The 22,275-nt window shown below is 41.6% G+C and overlaps 1 protein-coding gene across 1 annotated transcript in view; it reads right to left on the bottom strand.

The window, feature by feature from the left end:
• The window catches only part of wdr18 (WD repeat domain 18), a 197,747-nt gene that overhangs the window by 101,479 nt on the left and 73,993 nt on the right, over window positions 1-22,275 (bottom strand). The window contains exon 5 of the mRNA XM_080213058.1: window positions 18,623-18,766. Coding sequence (XP_080069184.1) covers window positions 18,623-18,766 — 144 coding nt within the window. The remainder of the gene's footprint in view (window positions 1-18,622; window positions 18,767-22,275) is intronic.

Here is a 22,275-nt window from a genome sequence, read left to right as displayed (position 1 = left end):
ACAGGGAGAATGTGCAAACTCCACACAGACAGTGACCCAATCTGGGAATCGAACCCAGGTTCCTGGCGCTGTGAAGCAGCAGTGCTAACCACTGTACTATCCAGGCGCATGAAAGAGAAAGGACCAATAGAATGGAAACAAAGGTGCAATTAGTGATGGGGGCCTAAGTGATCATATGAAAATATGACAGAACATATAGCAAGAGGTGGAGGTTTCAATGAAGGAACAAAATGTCACCATCCATAAAGGGAAAAATAACAAGAGAAGAGTGTAACAGGAAACCATGGGAAGCAGAAAAAACAGTAGGAAGTCTCACAACACCAGGTTAAAGTCCAATAGGTTTATTTGGCAGCGAAAGCCACTAGCTTTCGGAGCGCTGCCCCTTCGTCAGGTGACTGGGCATTCTATTCACAAACAGGGCATATAAAGACACAAACTCAATTTACAAAATAATGGTTGGAATGCGAGTCTTTATAGATAAAGAAGCCTTAAAGGTACAGACCATGTGAGTGGAGAGAGCACAGGTTAAAGAGATGTGTACTGTCTCCAGACAGGACAGTTCGTGAAATTTTGCAAGCCCAGGCAAGTCGTGGGGATTACATATAGTGTGACATGAACCCAAGATCCCGGCTGAGGCTGCCCTCACGTGTATAGAACTTGGCTATCAGTCTCTGCTCAGCAACTCTGCATTGTCATGTGCCGTGAAGGCCGCCTTGGAGAACGCTTACCTGAAGATCAGAGGCCGAATGCCCGTGACTGCTGAAGTGTTCCCCAACAGGAAGAGAACAGTCTTGCCTGGTGATTGTTGAGCGGTGTTCATTCATCCATTGTCATAGCATCTGCCTGGTGTCCCCAGCGTACATGCCTCGGGACATCCTTTCCTACAGCGCATCAGGTAGACAACTTTGGCCAAATTGCAAGAGCATGTACCATGTACCTGGTGGATGGTGTTCTCATCTGAGATGATGGCATCAGTGTCGATGATCCGGCATGTCTTGCAGAGGTTGATTGGCCAGATTGTGTGGTGTCGTGGTCACTGTTCTCCTGAAGGCTGGGCTTGCTGCGGGCAATGATCTGTTTGAGGTTGTGTGGTTGTTTGAAGGCAAGAAATGGGGATGTGGGGATGGCCTTGGCTAGATGTTCGTCTTCGATGACATGTTGGAGGTTCCACAGAAGACGTCGTAGCTTCACCACTCCAGGGAATTACTGGACGACGAAGGGTACGCTATCCATTGCAACTCTGCAACTGCTCAGTACTCAAAGCTGACAACTGCCAGTTTCCAGATGCAATTTTACAACCCATCCACTTCATCCTGGGCCACTATGTCTTCACCTTCGACAACCAATTCTTCATCCAGACACACGGAACAGACATGGGGACCAAATTTGCACCTCAATATGCCAACATCTTTCGAACAAGACCTCTTCACTGCACAGGACCTTCAACCAAAGCTATACGTTAGATACATCAATGACATTTTCTTCCTTTGAGCTCATGGGGAACAATCACTGAAACAACTACATGATGACATCAACAAATTCCATCCCATCATCAGGTTCACCAGGGACTACTCTCCTGAATCGGTTGCATTCTTGAACACATGCATCTCCATTAAGGACAGTCACCTCAACACTTCACTGTACTGCAAGCCCACAGATAATCTCATGATGCTCCACTTCTCCAGCTTCCACTCTAAACACATTTAAGAAGCCATCCCCTATGGATAAACCTTCCGTATACACAGGATCTGCTCAGATGAGGAGGATCGCAATAGACACCTCCAGGTGTTGAAAGATGCCCTCATAAGAGCAGGATATGTCGCTCGACTCATCAACCGACAGTTCCGACATGTCACAGTGAAAAACCGCACCACTCTCCTCAGAAGACAAACACGGGACATGGTGGACAGGGTACCCTTCTTCGTCCAGTATTTCCCTAAAGTGGAGAAGCTACGACATCTTCTCCGGAGCCTCCAACATGTCATTGATGAAGATGAACATGTCGCCAAGGTTATCCCCACACCCCCATTTCTTGCCTTCAAACAACCACACAACCTCAAATAGACCACTGTCCATAGCAAACTACCCAGCCTTCAGGAGAACAGTGACCACAACACCACACAACCCTGCCACTGCAACCTCTGCAAGACGTACCAGATCATCAACACGGATGCCATCATCTCACATGAGAACACCATCCACCAGGTACACAGTACAACTCGGACAATATTGTCTACCTGATATGCTGCAGGAAAGGATGTCCCTAGGCATGGTACATTGGGCAGACCACGCAGACCACGCAGACACCAAGACAACGGATGAATGAACACCACTCAACAATCACCAGGCAAGAGCGCTCTCTTCCTGTTGGGGAACACTTCAGCAGTCACAGGCATTCAGCTTCTGATCTTCGGGTAAGCGTTCTCCAAGGCGGCCTTCATGACACGATAATGCAGAATCGCTGAGCAGAGATGATAGCCAAGTTCCGCACACTTGAGGACGGCCTCAACCAGCATCTTGGGTTCATGTCACATTATCTGTAATCCCCATGACTAGCCTGGGCTTGCAAAATCTCACTAACTGTCCTGTCTGGAGACAATACACATCTCTTTAACCTGTGCTTAATGCTCTCTCCACTCACATTGTTTGTACTTTTAAGGCTTGATTACCTGCAAAGACGCGCATTCCAACCATTATTTTGTAAATTGAGTTTGTGTCTTTATATGCCCTGTTTGTGAACAGAACTCCCACTCACCTGACGAAGGGGCAGCACTCCGAAAGCTAGTGGCTTTCGCTACCAAATAAACCTATTGGACTTTAACCTGGTGTTGTGAGACTTCTTACTGTGTTTACCCCTGTCCAACGCCGGCATCTCCACATCAAGCAGAAAAAAGACAAAGAAATAATGGAATAGTGTCTGGGACAGAGGATAAAATGGGATCATGAATGGGCAGAGGTAATTCAGACTACAGAGACTTGGCAAAGATTGGAGAGGTATGTCAAAGTGTCATTTAATATCAAAGTGTCCAAAGGTAAATTCAACAGTATGCAACATTGAAATCATACTAACAGAAGTAGTTTTGATATATACAAAGTCTAATAGGTTTAACAACCATATTTTTTTCCAATGCAAAAACAAAGTATTGAAGTTGCTGGTAGTCTGAAATAGAGTGAGAAATACTCAGCAAGTCATGCAGCATCTTTAGAGAGCAATGGAATTGACATTTCAGGTCAATGATCTTTCACTGGGATCTGAGTATAATCCTCAATGCTATTCTTCCCAAAACATACTGAACTATATTTACACTGTCTGCTTCAATGCCCTTTGCTGGTAACCAATTACAAAAGTCAATTATTCATTGCTTTAAAAAAGACTTCTGCTGCACTCTGGCTTCCTTTCTTACTCCTAATCTTATCTGTGATCTACACCCCCAGACTTCAAGTTCATATCACTCTCCTGCTCTTATTTATTTAATTAAAGGTCGATTGTACTCAACAATACAGGTCTGGTATTTGCATCAGAAGATAAAGTTAAATGAGGAGAAAACCTGAAGAATGATAGTTTTCCATTGTTTCAGTGGTAAAGTTACTGTGATATTGACCTGAAGATATTGACTTTGAATTCCTGGTCTCTGCTGAATTGGCTTTGTAAGAATTCCTGCTCCTTACCATGACATCAGCAGAAAGTCTGGGGCCTTGTTTGGAAAAACACGAGTTTTTAACTTTTAAGGGAGATGATTGGGAGCAACCTTATTCACATTAAATAAGGTATTAAAATAGTATTGAAAAGAATTATCCAATAACTTACATTAACAAAACTGTGACCAAAACAAGCTGCATTACATAGCATCAGTGTCCCAAGGAACATGATCAAATGACCAGTGGGCAAATTAAAGACAGAGATCAGGTTATTCACACCAAGAGTGATCAATGCATGTAATGAATTCCAGAGGTAAAAAACATCTGAAATCATTTGAGAACCAGCTGGATGCACTAATAGAGGAACTGGAGAGTCTTTTGGAATGAATAAAAAATTAGGTTGTCAAATAGCCTTTCTCAGCTTGTGATATCAGTAACACAAAATAAGAACAGCATTACTCTTAAACCTAAACCAGACCAGGAAGCTTTGCTCCAGCAAGCTTCAAAACAAACAAGATTGCTCAAAGTTAACATACAAATCATTTAAACCTTACCAGGCTTCAGAATCTGTAGGAAGTCTGACTCTTGCTTTCCCCTGACAATTTTTCCTGACTTTTCTATGTTGTTATGACCAGAATGGGAAGAGTGCACAAATTATCTAGCCCCACTACTAAACAGGTTGTACCTTTAGTTTATTCAGCAAAATTATATGCCAGTTGTTTGCCTTCACTACTGGTATCTAGAACAAAAGATAATTTAACAAAGCTTCTTCCAATAAATTCAGAATGATTGATTTATTAGAAAACAAAATTTCTTTTTAACAATTTGCAAGAGCTGGTTAACAGTTGTAATTTGGAAGTATTATTATCTATCTCTTGATTTGATTTGATTTATTATTGTCACATGTTTTAACACAGTGAAAAGTATTGTTTCTTGCACGCTATAGAGACAAAGTGTACCATTCATTGACAAAGAAATGAGACAGTGTAGAATGTAATGTTACACCTCATAGCTGGGGTGTACAGAAAGATCAACTTAATGCAAGGTAAGTCCATTCAAAAGTCTGACAGCAGCTGGGAAGAAGCTGTTCATAAGTTGGTTGATATGTGACCGCAGACTTTTGTACATTTTTCCTGACAGAAGAAAATGGAAGAGAGAATGCCAAGGTGCATGGGATCCTTAATTATGCTGGCTGCTTTGCCAAGGCTGTGGGAAGTATAGACAGAGTCAATAGATGGGAGGCTGGTTTGCACAATGGATTCGGTTACATTCACGACCTTTTGTAGTTCTTTAGTCTTGGGCAGAGCAGGAGTCATACCAAGCTGTGATACAACCAGAAAAGAATGCTTTCTATGGTGCATCTGTAAAAGTTGGAGAGTCGAGGCTGACATGCCAAATTTCCTTCGTCTTCTGAAAAAGTAGAGATGTTGGTGGATTTTCTTAACTATAGTGTCAGCATGGGGGGACCAAGACAGGTTGTTGGCGGTCTGGACACTTAAAAACTTGAAACTTTCGATCCTTTCTACTTCATCCCCGTTGATGTAGACAGGGGCATGTTCTCCTTTATGCTTCCTGAAGTCGATCACAATCTCCTTCAGTTTGTTGACACTGAGGGAGAGATTATTGTTGCTGCACCAGTTCACCAGATTCTCCATCACACCCAGTTTCAGACAAACAAAAGACACAAAAGTAGTTTCTGCAGAGTTCAGCAGTTAGGACAGATATTTCACAAGGATAAAGTTTACAGAAATTCAATGTTGCCAATCTCCTTCGTATGAAGACCCAGACCTAGTAAAGATCTGGAGGTTCTCGCCAATAGAGCTTTGGCACAGAGGATAATATAGAGCTGTATCAATTTTGTGTCTCAGCTTTTCAGGTTTCCAAATGCAGACAAGTTACACAGGGGAGGATTCTCTGGGTACAGGTTAATTATCACATACACAACCTCAGGTAAGGCAAGGAGAAAGAGAGTCAATTAACCTTTCTTCTTAGCTTAGTCCCCAAAGACTGAGTTCAAAAGCAAAAGGTTCAGAATTTAAAGCTTGTCTCTGTCACGTGGTTTCCACTAAGTCACTAACTAGCCTTTGCCTCTTTTCAATGTTTGTACCCCCCTCAAAAGAGATTGCCCTTCAAGACAACTAAACAGCCTTTCTGTGCTGGTCAGGTGATTTCTTTGAAACGGCATTGTTGTTCCCAGTCCGAAAAAGAACATATGACCTAGTTAAAAAGAAAATCATGTGCCCAAATAATGCAATGTCCTTCTTAATTTTAAAAGAAGGATCCATTTTTTGAAGATGTGGTTTTCCTAACAATATTGTTAATGCACAAATTAATATGTCCTTTCAAATTACAAAACATAAAAAAAGTGAAATATTTGAGATGAGGTAAGTTATGCTTAAAAGTTTAATCAGCAATCTTACTCAGTTGCTTCTGCTCTATTTCTCAGGCAGCAAAGTTTTGGTCTTGAAATTGTTTTCTGAAACTTGGATTTTGCATTCCCATTGGCACACTTCAGAAGAAAATCAAAGTGGACAGCAAGGGCTGTACTTTACAATTCATACTTTACTAATGAGTAATTCAGCAATCACAAATTCAAATCCTACTACAGGATATAACAGTTTGAAAATTTGAGTTTAGTTCTTTTGACATCTATAAATAAGCAGTAAAAAGTGACCATGAAGCTGCCTGTTGATTGTATTCAACTGATTCATCATATCCACCTGAGATGGTACATTAAGTCAAATATTTCAATATAACCCTCATCCAAAGGCAACACTTCTAAAAGGCTTGATCCCGCAAACCTCAGAGACAACAGTACTGTTACTGAGCTCTGATTTTGTACAGCCAAGGCGGCTCCATAACAATACGGCACCAAGCGTGCTGCCTTCCCCATCATTCCATTCCCTTCTTGCCTTGGCTTTAGAGGAAGTCAATTTCCCTTGGGTCCCAACCAGCAAGCAGCATCATGTGTCTGAAGGGTATCTGTCGTTCTCATATGAACGTATGTGCACACAAACATATGAATTAGGAGCAGAAGTAGGCCAATCAGCTCCTTGAGCCTGCTCTGCCATTCAGTAAGATCACGGTTTATATGACTACAGCCTCTGTGGCCTCAATTCCACTTTCCTGCCTACCTCAGATAGTCTTTGACTGACTCCCTTGTTAATCAAGAATCTATCTATTCTTATCTTAAGAATATTCAATGACCCTGCCTCCACCACTCTCTGGGGAAGACAGTTCCACAAGACTTACCATTCTCAGAGAAAGAAATTTTCCTCATTTTTTAAAGGCATTCCCCAATTCTAGTCTTCCCCACAAGGAAAAATCCTTTTAGCATCCACCCTATTAAGCTCCCACAGAATCTTATATTTTCCTACAAGATTGTCTCTCATCTTCTAAACTTCAATGGGCATATGCCTAGCTCGTCCAAATTTTCATCGCAAGATAAGCCCCCATCTTATGATTCAGTCAAGTGAAATGAGATTGGAGACCGACAGTTAAAGCGAGCCTCGGGATGATATCTTCAAACACACATTCCAGCCACATCGTCCATTCATGTGTGTTTTCAGTGTCATAAAGTTTTCTCTAATCAATGCAAATTTTAATGTGTAATTTGGATGAGCTGCATTTCAGATTTCTTCATTTAAATTTGTGTTCATTTTTTGGAACGACTTTTTGAAAATATTTCAACAAATCTGTTTTTTGTTCTTACCTTCAATGACAATTCCTTAATGTGTGATAGGTTAAACTTAGAAGGTTTAATTTCTGGCTTTATTGAAAAGCATTTTTTTTAATGGTCTTACTTTTGTGCAGTGGACTTGTACTGTGGGAACTAGATAAGGCTGTCTAATATTCATTTCATTTTGGATCACACAGCCTGCAGAGAAGTGCTTTAAGCCACCAATCTGGGCAACACTCCAATTATGGCTCCACAAGTGAAAGAACAGAGCTGAAAGCCACCACACCATTGTTGACATACAACTCCAAAATCCAACTTAGTTGAACAGTGGGGAGTTCCCCAATTCTTGGCCAGCAAACTCGTGAAAATGTGCCCGTAAAAGACAATTGGTGAGTTATAGCTGTTCTGTGCACATGTCCACCTACTTTAAATTAAGTAGCTCGTTTCCATCGGCAGAATTTGAAATAATGCAAAGCTGGCTTTGCTGAGTTTTAATGCAGAGTGAAAATATGTCAGTTTTACAGTGATTGTAACCTAAGCACATAACTATCTCATGCACTTACTGCCTCACTATGATTTAATGTGAAAATAAATCTAGGAAAACATCAGACTGCATTGCAGATTATTTCCTGAACCCAACAGGGATACTGACAGATTTTTAAAAACCAGAAGCAAATCTAGCAAAGAATCTGCTTCAGGGAAATGAGCAGAACAAAATAGCGGATCTGCATCCAAGCAACACCCTAATGAAGGCACGGATGTGAATTAAATTCTGAAAGCAACTGGTATGAAATTTGACAAGAGCACCTCAAATTGAAATTCCTCAGGCAGCCAGAGATGAAAACTTGTAGATTTGATGCTTGATCAAAGTTAGCTCAGGGTGACTGTGCAAGGATCTCAAAAGGGGGCACAACATCCTTGAAGCCCCTCAAACCTACTCCGCTATTTAATATGATCATGGCTGATCTGTCATCCTCAACTCCACTTATCTGCCTGTTCACCACAGGCCTTCAAACCCTTATAACTCGGTCTGTGTTGGTACTAACGAGCCACGCTTGGTAATGGACAATGAAGTCCCCTACCCAGAATAAGTTCTGCACCTTTGCCACTCTCAGAACTTCCTCTAAGTGGTGTTCAACATGGGGTACTGATTCATTAACTGAGGGGGAACTGTACATGGTAATCAGCAGGAGGTTTCCTTGTCCATGTTTGATCTGGTGCTATGAGACTTCATAGGGTCCAGAGTCAAAGTTGTGGACTCCCAGGGCAACTCTCTCCTGACAGGATACCACTATGCCAGGGTAGCGATCACCCAGGTTTAATTTTGCATATTGAAAAGTGTGTTTGTGCTTTTGGAAACTCAGTGGCTTAACAGATAAATGGATGTGCTAGTTAGCCGTAAAACGGTCTCTACCTTCCTCTAAGACCTTTCTCGTTTCGATCTTCTAGGTCTACTGCAAAAAGTCTTCAATGAGTCAATGTGGTTAACTCTTAAATGCGCTCTGAAATAGCTCAGCAAACCACTCAGCTGTATTCAACTGCTACAAAGAAAACAAATGGATGAAACTGGATGTACTACTTGGCATTGACCTAGGCACTGGAAATGACAAAAGCAAACCCAGCCCTTACTATCATCTAGGAGGCTTATGCAAACATTTGGAGAGCTGTCTCAGACTAGACAAGCAACAGCCCAACACAGAGATACTCACGGAATCACACTTCACAGATAATATCCAAGACACTACCATCACTATTCCAGAGTATGTCCTGTCTCACCAACAGGACAGGCCCAGCAGAGATGGTGGCACAGTGGTGTCCAGTCAGGAGAAAGTTGCCCTGGGAGTCCACAACCTTGACTCTGGACCCCATGAAGTCTCATGGCATCAGGTCAAACATGGACAAGGAAACCTCCTGCTGATTACCACGTACAGTTCCCCTCCCAGTTGATGAATCAGTACTCCTCCATGTTGACCACTACTTGGAGGAAGTACTGAGGGTGGAAAAGGCACAGAACATATTCTGGGTAGGGAGCTTCATTGTCCATTACCAAGAGTGGCTTGTTAGTACCAACACAGACTGAGTTATAAGGGTATGGCGAACAGGCAGATAAGTGGACTTGAGGATGAAAGATTAGCCATGATCATACTAAATAGTGGAGTAGGTTCGAGGGGCTAAATTGCGTACTCGTGCTCCTAGTTCTTATGATTCTACAGAAAATTGAGAGCATAAGTAGTGTAGGGGTGAAATGAAAAATGAAATTAGGAAAGCAAACAGGGGGCATGAAAGAAATATTGGCAAGTAAAAATCAGGACAAACCCAAAGATATATTTTATAAATATGTAAAGAAAAACAGGATAACTAATGAAAGAGTGAGGCTTATTAGGGACCATAAGGGTAAACAGTGTGGAGGCAGAGGACGTTATATGGTTCTTAATAGATACTTTACATCTTGATTCACAAAACAGAGGGACAATAAAGACATTGCAATCAGGGTGAAAAGTGAGAATTATTTGGAATTAGCATAGTGAGACAGGAAGTATTAAGGGATTTAACATCTTTGAAATTGGATAATTCATCAAGTCTGGCTGTTACGAGAAACAAGAGAAGAAAGAGAGACTCTGACCATCATTTTCCAATCCTCAGGTGTAGTATCAGAGGACTGGAGAACAATGCTGTACCATTGTTTAAAAAGATATAGACAGAGTAAATATGGGTCAGTCAGCCTAAGTTCGATGCTGAAAAACTAATTGGTAAAAATTCTATGGGCCAGGATAAATCATTATTTAGAAATACACCAATCAATGATAGTCAGCACTGATTTGTTAAGCAAAGGTCACGACTGACTGATTAAAGTTTTTGAGAAGGCAACAAGCAGGGTTAATGAGGGTAATGCATTTGATGTAGTCTATGTGGAATTTGATAAGGTCCCACAGTGCAAGATAAGGTAATACATGCCAAAATATACAATTCTAAATGGAGATTAGGAACAGAGACATGGGAATACATGTGCACAAGTTAAAGGTGACAGTGGAGGTTCAGAAAATGGTTAAGACATTTGGGACCTTGGGCTTTACAACAGCACAAAGCAAAAGAGCAAGTACATTACAAACAAGATTTGTAACACTTTGTTTCAGCCTCACCTGGAATAGCATTCTAGGCACTACATTTTAGGAAGGATATGAGGATGTTGAAAGGGTGCAGAAAAAGTTGACAACAATGGTTCCAGGGATGAGGGACCGCAGTTACACGAATAGATCAAAGAAGCTGAAGGGGTGGCACGGTGGAACAGTGGTCACCTCACACATCAGGGACTCGGGTTCAATTCCAGCCTCAGGTCACTGTCTGTGTGGAGTTTTCACATTCTCCCTGCGTCTGCATGAGTTTCCTCCAGGTGCTCTGATTTCCTCCCAGAGTCCAAAGTTATGTGGGTTAGCTTGATGGTCCATGCTAAAGTGACCCTAGTGTCAGGGGGATTGGCAGAGTGGATATGTGGGGTTACAGGAAGTGGACCTGTGTGGGATTGTGGTCAGTGCAGGCTTGATGGGCTGAATGGCCTCCTTCTGCTCTGTAGAGATTCTATGAAGGTAGGACTGTTTTCCTTAGAGAAGGTTGAGAAGAGATATGATAAAGGTGTTCAAAATCATGAGATCTAGATCAAGTATAAACTGCTGACATTAGTGGAAGGGTTGAGAACCCAGATTTAAAATCACTGTCAAAAGAATCTAAGGTGGCAACGGAAATAAATTTGCTGGGCTCCGTGGGAGTGCAGCCAGATAAATTGTTCTTGTACAGAGGTGGCATAGCTTGACAGGTCAAATAGCCTCCTTCTGTAACCATGCTGTGATTCTATAAAACGTTTGAAACAGTTATTTTCCTACCAGACTCAATATAGTGCAGAGTTTTCACTGCTAGAACAACACTCTACATAAGAAACACGATATGAAAACATGCAATCTTAACATTTATGCAGTATGACTAAAACATATTAATTAATCAAAGTGCTTATATTTTCATTGAAACATGCAATTAAAAAGATCGTACGAGCACTCTACCAGCATTTCTGACCCACTTCAGTACTTGAGCACTTAATCTGCACAGGCACTCTAGTGGAGAACGGAGGAATGTTCCGATCTTCAGTGGTCACTCACTAAAGAGCATAATTCTCTACCTAAGAAACTGTGTCACTGGTCATGGGTTCTGTGGGTCCTTGGATAGCTGAGGGGCCCAATCCTACAGCCATACCACTGACCACATACTTGGTACGTGTTTCCAGGAGGTGAAATTGGTCCTTGGACTCTAGATCAATGGCTTTCTCAGGCTTCATGTCGAGACCTACTCTTGCTGTTCAGTGTTCTTGAATTGTGTCCCTTCAATCAGGAGATTCTGAGCATGTGTCTTCTGAGCAAAGGTCTCCCACACGTTGACATCTATGTATAATTTCTGGAAGTAAGTTTTTAGCTTGTCTTTGAAGCACTTCCTTTGTCATCCTTTCGTTCAAGTGCCTTCCTCGAGCTAGGTAAAGATGATTTGCTTTGGCAGTTGCGAATCTGGCATCCTAATTATTTACCCGGCCTAGGGAAGTTGGTTTTGGATGATCTTGGCCTCGATGCTGGTGCTTTTGGCTTTTTCAATGATGCTGATGTTAGCACGGCTGTCATCCCAGCTGATGCTGAGAATTGGTCTCAGACAGTGTCGACGATACCTCTCCAGGGTCTTGAGACGGCATTTGTACATAGTCCAGGTTTTGAGCCATATAGAAGAATTCGGAGGACAACGGCCTTGTATATGAGGAACATAGTGTCAGCACAGGTGTTGCGGTCGTTGAAGACTCGTATTGTTAGGTTGAAGGCTGAATTAGCGGATTGGATATGTTGTATCTCCACGTCACTGTCAGCTTGATGAGATGTGGCTCCCTGGGTAGGTGAATTGTTCCACATTTGGGAGGGTTTCCATAAGACATGGGAGTAGAATTAGGCCATTCGGTCCATTGAGTGTGCTCTACCATTCAATCATGGCTGATATTTTTCTCATCCCCATTGTCCTGCCTTTTCCCAATAACCCCTGATCCCCTTATTAATCAAGAACCTGTCTCTGTCTTAAAGACATTCAAGGACCTGGCCTCCACAGCCTTCTGCGACAAGGAGTTCCACAGATTCACCACACTCTGGCTGAAGAAATTCTTCCTCATCTCTGGTTTAAAGGATTGTCCCTTTAGCCTGAGGTTGTGCCCTCTGATTCTAACTTTTCTTCCTGGTGGAAACACCCTCTCCACATCCACTCTGTTCAGGCCTTGCAGTGTCCTGTAACTTTCAATAAGATCCCTCCTCATCCTTGCAAACTCCAATGAAAACAGGCCCAGAGTCCTCAATAGTTCCTCATATGACAAGCTCTTAACTCCGGGGATCATTCTTGTGAAGCCCCTCTGGACCTCCACTGATCTTGATAGAAGGAGAAATTGAATCTTGCCTGGGGAGGTTGGTAAAGGACTTGAGTCTTCTTGAGGTCGAGACCAATTCTACGATATGCTTCCACGAAGGTGCCAGGCACGGCCTGGGGATTCTCTTCTGAGAGAGTGGAGATGGTGTTGTTATCTGCGTACTGAAGTTTCACGAGCAACGTCAGGAATGCTGCCTTGCTGTGGGGTGATCCTAAGAGTGATGCTGCCGGGAGGTCACCTGGCAAGGTTACTTCTGATGGTAAAGTCAGAGGGGAGGAACCAGGCAAAGCACAATCCAAAACAAGTCCTCAGCAGCAGATCAGGTGGAAGGTACCCATATAATGTCAATGTTCCAATATCAGAGGTACAATCCTTCAGATAGGACACAAAACTGTTGATGTGGACAGGAAAGGTGCTGTCAATAATTAAGGAGCAGGAAGTTCTCAGTGCTCAATACTATTGAAGACAGATCAACTGGTAATTTTGTTTCAGTTGCTGCATGTTGAGTATTGTTGGCACAGAATTGCTGCAGTTTGCTTTCATGCCAACAGACACTGTACCAAAGTAATCCATCGTGTCAAGTGTTTTGAAATATTAACACAGCATGATCAGCAGATACAGAAGAGTTTTTTCTCCTTCCACGTACCTTCACTTCTCTCGCAGAATAAATTTCAGACCATTCTGTTTCTTTTTCTCTGAATCACACCAATGTACAATTGACTGTTTTTCAAAGGCAATATTTGCATGTTCCAACAAATAGAAATAGTAACTCTAATGCCTGCCTAAAGCCATGAGCATTGAGGCTTTCGGTTAGAAGCTCTTTATACACCTGAAGAAATTTCTTTTCATATGTATCTGAAATTGGAACACATCCTGAAGAGATTTATTGACCAAAATTACCTGCCAGGTTGGATTATACTAATTTGCACTTGATCTACCAATTTATCTTCACAATTTCGATGTCTTGTACATTAGTAAAAAAACTAGGGCTGTCAACAGAGGGGTATCTTTCACAATCTGCATGCTTCTCTGCTCTGTTTCATTTTGGTGCCATGTGTACAGCTTGACAGGTAACCACACTGGGAACAGAAACAGATCATCCATCCAAACATTTAAAGCAGCAGTTGCAGTGGGCGGCTGGCAGTGAGCAAGGTTAAAAGTGGCAGATTTATCAACGCTTAAATCTTGAGCCTCAATGGAAGATGATGTTCCTGGTTCTGCAAGACCTTCCCCATTTACAACTGAAAACAGAATTTAATGGTCGCATTTGAATTTCTTCTTTAAGAAATGTCCTAATTCAAATTTACAAAGTAATGCTGGACAACTGTCCATAGTTTAGAAATCAAGGACCAGCACAAAATATACAATCTGACATTAAGCATACAAGTCTTCTTGTATCTTGTTAAGGGTGTGCAACTGCAATCAAGTGTATTTTCTATCCCATCATCTTTAGGTTAAACATATGTACAAGCTTTTCCTGCCATCTCCTACACAAGAAACAAGCATTTTATCACGCACAAAATATCAATTTGATCACAAGTGATTAAGTTGCAATGGGAAGAGTATGGACCACAGCTGTCCAGTAGTCTGAATATACAACAAAATGATGCTCCACAAAATGATTTTACTTATCTTCAAGACTTGTGTAATTGCAGTGACAATCAATGGATTCAATTACTCATTTCCTTGGTGACTCAATGAAGAATTGCACTGCCCATAATAGAACTTACTCAAACAGGCCAGAACGAACTAGAATAATTCCCAATTTGTGCAGTTAAGTGATCCCAGTTGAGGACCACATCCATTCCAATTGCCTTCACTCCACCCAAGTTTGGGAAATGATTCAGAGAGAATAAAACCTGGAGTTCCTGCTCCTAATCAGCATCCAGCAATTATTGAAGTTTACATATCATTCAGGTTATGCCAGTGTCCATGCTCCACATAAGCGCCCCCCCCCCCCCCCCCATCCTATCCAATCAGTTTATCTGCTATTCCTTTCTGCCTTAGTGTTTATCTAGGTTCCCCTTTAATGCCACCTCAGCTGCTCCTAATGCAGCAAATTCCTTATTATTACCGCTCCCCGAGTAAAGCAGCTTCTCTTGCATTCCTTTTTGATTGGCCAATGACAACATTATATTTATGACCCTGGTTTTAAACTCCTCGCAAGTGGAAACATCTTGGCGACATGCTGAAAAGTCTATGAAGGCTATTAGAGTCGGAGTCTTACAGCACAGAAAGAGGCCCTTCAGCCCATCATGTCTGCATTGACCATCAACTGCCAATCTATTCTAATCCCATTTTCCAGTACTTGATCTATTGCACTGTATGCTATGATGCTTCATGTGCTCATCTAAATGCTTCTTGCATGTTCCGAGGGTTCCAGCTATTATCTCCCTTTCAGGCAGTGAGTTTCAGATTCCCACCACTGTCTGGGTGAAAAATTCTTCTTCAAATCCTCTCTACATCTCCTGACCCTTATCCTAAATCTATGCCCCCTGGTTACCAACCCCTCTACTATGGGGGAAAGTTTCTTCCTATCTATCTTATCTATGTCCCTCATAATTTTGTACAGCTTGGTCTCCCCTCAGAGTGGTGGAATTTGGAAACAAAATTGATCAATTTTTCCAGTCCCAGACAAGAGTAAGAAATGCCATCAACACAGCCATCATTGTACGGAAAAAAGGTTTGGGGTAGGGGCCTAAGTTGGATGATCCACATACCCTATAAAAAGCAGGTGTTGTCCAAGTTCACACAAAAAGGATGGCCACTTGAGTGAGATATTCATGTCCCTTGCAAACCTATGGTACAGCTACAGTGGTGAAAAAAATCTGACCAAAACTATCATAAACCTCTAAACTGCAATTCTCATACATTTAAGATCTTTGTATCGATGGCAAAATATGACAAAATATCTGCTGTGGTCGGTAATGGTCACCTCAGACATCTGGACAAATAAGAGGCTTTAAGATGGTTATGTTTTATATGTCTCTAAATTTAAAATAAGGCTTAATGTCCCGGAAAGGGGAATGGTAATCATGCTGAAATCTTGCCAGAGACATGCCTGTGTGACTTGGTTGACATGGGGACAAAGGCTCAGGTTAAAAGAGAATGTAAGTAAGGTGCATGTTTTAACAGTTGGAGGCAAAGGGGGAGGCAGCTGGTTTTGCTATGCACAGATCTCAAGATCTATTGGGGAAGATGTCAAGCAGAGGAAAAGGACTGTTTTTGTGTAAACCACAAGAGTAGTGGTGAAACAGATTTTGTTTGGAGAATTTGTTAGAGATCATAGAGTCATACAGTGAAAAAGCCCTTAGGCCCATCAAGTCTGCACCAACACGCGAGAAACAACTGACCTCCCATCTGATCCCACTTGCCAGCACACGGCCCACAGCCTTGAATGTTATGATGTGCAATGTGCTCATCCAGGTATTTTTTTAAAGGATGTGAGGCAACCCACCTCTACCAACCTCCCAGATAGTGCATTCCAGACCATTACCATCCTCTGGGTAGAAAGATTTTTCCTCACATTCCCCTTAACCTTCTGTCCCTCACATTGAACTTATGTCACCTTGTGACTGACCCTTCAACTAAGGGGAAACAGCTGCTCCTTATCCACTCTGTCCATGTCCCGCATAATCTTGTACACTTTGATCATGTTGCCCCTCAGTTTTCTCTGCTCCAATGAAAACAACCCAAGCCTATCTATCCGCTCCTCATAACTTAAATGTTTAAACCCAGGCAGCATCCTAGTGAATCTCCTCTACACTCTCTCCAGTGCAATCACATCTTTCTGTGAATGTGGCGACCAGAACTGCACACAGTACACCAGCTGTGATCTCGCCAAAGTTTGATACAACTCCAACATGAATTCCCTGCTTTTGTAATCTAGGCGTCGATGGATAAAGGCAAGTGTCCCATATGCCTTTTTCACCACCCTTCTGCCTTCAGTGATGTGGTCAACACACCAAGGTCCCTTTGTTCTACAGAACTTCCTACTGCCCTGCCATGCATTGAATAATTCCTTGTCAAATTACTCCTTCCAAAGTCTATCACCTCACACATTTCAGGGTCAAATTCTATCTACCACTTATCTGCCCATTTGACCATTTTGTCTATACCTTTGTAGCCCAAGACACCCAGCCTCACTGTTAACCAGCTGGCCAATCTTTGTGTCATCCACAAACTTCCTAATTCTAACCCCCCCACAGTCATCAATGTCGTTTATGTAAATGACGAATAATAGGGGACCCAGCACAAATCCTTGTGTATGCCAGTGGACAGTCACTGATGCAGCCTTCTTTTGTCACCTTGTCTCCTACAACTGAGCCAATTTTGAATCCACTTTATCAAATTACCCTGTATCCCACATGAATTTATCTTCTTTACAAGTCTCCCACGTGGGACCTTGTCAAAGCTACAGCCTCATCAGGGTTCTATACAACTCCAACATGACCTCCCTGCTTTTGTAATCTATAACTCGTTTGATAAAGGCAAGTGTCCCATATGCCTTTTTCACCACCCTACTAAGATGCCCTTCTGCCTTCAGAGATCTGTGGATAAACACGCCAAGGTCCCTTTGTTCCATAGAACTTCCTAGTGTCCTACTATTCATTGGGTAATTCCTTGTCAAATTACTTCTTCCAAAGTGCATCACCTCATATCTTTCAGTGTTAAATTCTATCTGCCAATTTGACCATTCTGTCTATATCTTCTTGTAGTCCTAGACATTCCGTCTCACTGTTAATCATTTGATTGATTTTTGTGTCATCTGCAAACTTACTAATTCTAACCCCCCACATAGTCATCAACATAGTTTATGTAAACGAGAAATAATAGAGGACTCAGCACAGATTCCTGCGGTACGCCACTGGGCACTGGCTTCCAGTCACTAAAGCAGCCTTCTGTCATCACCCTCTGTCTCCTACAACTGAGCCAATTTTGAATCCATTTATTTACTTGTGCTACAAATTCAACACAAAAATAAAAACTGCCTTTAAATTTTCATTCTGCACAAATTTTCCTTTATGGTTTGGTCCAATCCTGAACATCAAGCTATACAACCACCAAGTTCAACCAGCAGTCACATGTTAAATCCATGTCATTGCTCAACTCTGAGTTAACTGATCCCAGTCAGGACATTTTTGGGACATTCCAATTACTTAGTTTAAGACAACAACCAGACAGATTCACAATCCTGATTGCTGTCAAGTGACCTCTGTTGAAGAGTGCAAGAGAGAGTGTGTATATGTGTGTGTGTGTGTGTGTGTGTGTGTGTATGTATATATACGTGTGTGTGTATGTGTGTGTGTGTGCACACGCACATGCACACATTAATGCAAGTGTGTGCATATGTTTGTGTATGCAAATGCAAATAAGGGTTCAAGCAGCATTGTATGGAAGGGAATTTTCTGGCCTTCCGTTAGCATGTACCACAGCAGATGGTACGCACCATTTGTCAGTTGCGGGACTTCAGGTCCCGCTGAGTCAATGGGATTTTCTACTGATTGCACCCCATGATGCCAGGAAACACGTGGCTGGGATGCACCATCAACAGGACCAGAAGATCCCATCGGCATGAACAAGCAGAAAATTCCGGCCTATATGTCAATTGCAGAGATGAGGCTTTTAGAGACAAAGACTAAGGAGTCACCAGATAAGGCCCTGCTACTCGAAGTCCAGTTCATTATGTTTAGATTACATGAAAGGATTTTCTTTAAAGGGCACTGGAAGATTTACCCTGAAGGTGCAAGAAGACATTCTATTGATGCTGGGAGGAACTTGGAACTTTACATGAAACATTATATTTCTGCTATGAAAGTTGTGTAAAGATTTTTGGATCCCAGCATGTAACAATAGGTCCTACTCACCTCAGTAAACAGGTTAACCTGAAATATGGATCCATCGTTTCCTCCACAGAACAGATAATATTCACAAGGATCGAGGGTCACAGACATGATTCCAACATCAAACACCACAGACATCAGGAGTTCCCCGCAGGATAGTTCCCAAAGCTTCGTCGGTCAGTGAGGAGGTGGAGGAAGAGAAACAAACGCAACATTAATGGAATAATTTGGTATCAGTGTTTTAATGATCCGAGAATAAAGGAAATAGAAACGATGGAGTGGGAAGATTTAAACTTCAACCAAATAACTAGATTACTGGATTGTTATAATAAACAGCTGGAAATCAGCTAGAATTTATCAAAGCAACCAAAGCAGAAACATTATTTGCATTCATGTTCTGGAATGATCTTCAGATTTGATCCTGCAGCATTACTTCAGAGCTTGGCTGGTATTTATAATGCAGTAACTTCAACAGCAGTATATTCATGTTTGCAAACTCTCACTCTTAATCGCTTCTGGCCAACATGCATTTTTCAGTAGTTGGGATATCCCATGTAGGATGGGGAACACGCAATTTTTTTTTTTGTCCTGTACAAGTTGAAGCAAAAGTCAGAAAACGTAGCTGCTTCCAAAAACATTTGTAGCTCAAGGTAACAGCACTCCTTCTGTTGGGCCTTGAGCCCACTGGAGATAGGTGCTGCTCACTAACTATGCTGCATGACTGTTAATAGAAGTGTATTTTTAGTGAAAACAACGTTGCTTAAAACTATCGGTAGGGAAGCCTACACCTGTAGGAACAGGGTGAGACTATTCAGATCACCAGTCTGTTCCATCATTCAAGCAAACCATGGCTGGTCTACGTTTTAATTACATGTACCCAACGTTGCTCTGTTACCCTCGATGCCCTTACTGAATAACATTTTGTTGATCTCAGCCTTGAAAATTTCAATTAACCCAGCATCCTCAGACTTTCAGGAAGAAAGTGTTTCAGTTTCACCACCATGTGTAAGTATATGCAAACAAAGTATCAGCAAAGTGTCCTCACAATTTAACCCCTTAAGCCAATTTATGTGCATCTTCATTGTCCTTCTTGCATGGTCAATACTCCTTTTCTGCAGTGCAGTGCCCAAAATCAAATCAAGTACTCCAGATGGGGTCTGACCAATGTTCTTGCAACTCTGTACTCTAGTCCCTTGGGATAAAAGTCAATTATTCTTTTTGATTACTGAAAGTTACTGCAGAAGCACTAAAGTTATTTAAGTGCATGGGCACCTAAATCTCTCTGCAACTTTACCACTCCGAGAATTTCACCACAATGAATATTTGTCATTCTTGAATCCAAAGTGAAATACTTCACAATTCCCCATATTGAACTTCATCTGTCGAAGTTTTGCCTATTTAATCCGCTGATATCCCTTTACAATATCCTGTTCCATCTGCACAACCTATTGTACTAACCATCATCTAGAAACCTGGAAATATAATCCAGCATTCCTTCAACCAAGTCACTAATATACATATATAGTGTAAACTTGAGGCTCCATGTCAGATCCATGGGGACCAGCATAAGTCATACTGTGCTAAGAGTACATTTCCTTTGTCTCTAGTGTGTCTGCTATCATCCAAACCTTGCTAACTCTCTTTGATCAGCATTTACATGACCAAGTGCCCAACCATACTTCCCCTGATACTGGTAACCTCCTCAGACTGATGTTAATCTGACAGGTCTATAGCTTCCTGATTCCTTCCTCCCACTCTGAAAACTTCTCCCTACCCAGTCCTCCTCTTATTCCCCTATACACCTCTCTTCTCATTCTCCCCTTCTACCTTGATGTTCCCCCCCCCCTCTTCTTTTTCCTCGAATCATTCCCCTTACTATCTGCACCTGGTTATCCTCACCCTTAAACCCTACTGGATCTAAATAATGAGCATGGTCTAGACTGTCTTATACGTTACAACAGGAGATTGACTATAGTAATTTTTAAAAGTGGATAAAATATTTGAAAGAGTTTAAAAAGCATATGGGAAATAGACAGAATTGGTAGTAAGTCGAAGTCACTTTCAGAGAACTAGGTGAAATGTAATGGTCTGAATGGCCTCTATCTTGGAGGTAAAATTTTATATTTGTATTGTTTTCCTTATGTTATTGTCCACTGGATTCCTTTGGAAATGAAAATTGTCTTCTCATAAATAATCTTTCATTTATCTAATTCAACATTTCAGTCCAGGTAATACAATTATTAATGACAAACAGTATAAAAATGAATATATATCAACATCAATGATCCCAGCTGTGAATGCCAATTTCCATAACATTTTTAATAGACAAATACCAAAATATTAATTTGGTGATTGACAGAACACGTCAAGCGTCTAAGCTCTTTGTGAGACAGACAAAATTAATAGCAACATCCATTGGCCAACTAATTGCTCTACCAAAGTGCTTTTATATTCTACGAGTTACAGTGATAGCTTCCAAGATCGGGAAAGTTCTGCTTCAGTTCCACTCCCCAAAAGCTGAAGCACTAAATCACCTGCCAGTGGCAGGATTTGGACATTCCGCCTCTTCTGTAAAACCAGCAGCCTCAATCTATTATCTTGTATCTTTAGATGACAGGGTTTTTTGCTATTGGCAAGAACACAGAGGACAATGATTTGACATGTCTTTAGCTAGAACGGCGAAATTCCTCTTTTGCTCCTAAGTCTCAGTAGCGTCAAAGTTAAACAGGGCAAATCAACAGCATCAGGGATGCTATGTAGACATGGGCAGGTGGACATCTTCATCAACCTGCACAACCAGCACTATACTTTGACCAAGTGTAGTTACATTATATGGGGCAGTGTCTCAAAACCAGCAAATTCAGGACTGAGGCCTTGTCAGATTTCAGACTTTGTCAGATTGGGTTGTGAGCAGTTTGAGTCAAGCCTGGTTGGGTGTGGTCAAGGGCGATTTGGAACACAGGAACGGACTGGGATTCGAGGCGGAAGGGGGTAACCAGTCAGGTTCCACACTGTACCAATGCAGCGTCCAGCTGAAATGTCCAGACAGGTTTTTTAAAATTTTATGCGATATTTCAAAATGTCCGGTTTTCAGCCAACACCTTTATTTCGGCAACCACATTTCAGAAACTACTGCACTTGTATCTGCTATTTTGGAGTACCCATCCTTATCTGAAGCTGTTGTAAGCCACTGCATTAATGAATACATTCTGCAACACAAATTGGAGCAATTTGGCACAAATGGGTGTACCTCAACAATACTGAGAGGGATATTTGGTGCTTTTTCGTTTGGATTCCTTACGGAACATTTGAGAAAAAAATGACACAGGACAACTCAGTAGAGAAAAGGTAATCCTGCAATGAATTAAATTCAGAGCCAGGATCCGGGTTAAATGTAAATTTTAGAATAGGCCACCAAATTCAGATTGATATAAATTTCTTTCATTGTAATCTAAACTTGCAGCTTTGCATCAAACTGCAACGCAGCTTATGAAACATCACGTTGCAGAAGACAAAGAAACTGACAATCGGCCACAAGCTACATGGTGTTCTTAAATTAAGTCCCCTGTGATTTTGTACATCATACGTCGCTAACAAATAGCATGTCAAAGATTTATTTTAATTCTTTCTATATTATCTATAATATTTTCAAGAATTAATCTGAAGTGTGATGAAAC

Source organism: Carcharhinus amblyrhynchos, chromosome 26, assembly GCF_965287045.1.
Source record: "Carcharhinus amblyrhynchos chromosome 26, sCarAmb.v2.hapA, whole genome shotgun sequence".
NCBI lineage: Eukaryota > Metazoa > Chordata > Chondrichthyes > Carcharhiniformes > Carcharhinidae > Carcharhinus > Carcharhinus amblyrhynchos.
The sequence above is the reverse complement of the archived record's forward strand: the minus strand, read 5'-3'. Positions and strand labels throughout refer to the sequence as shown.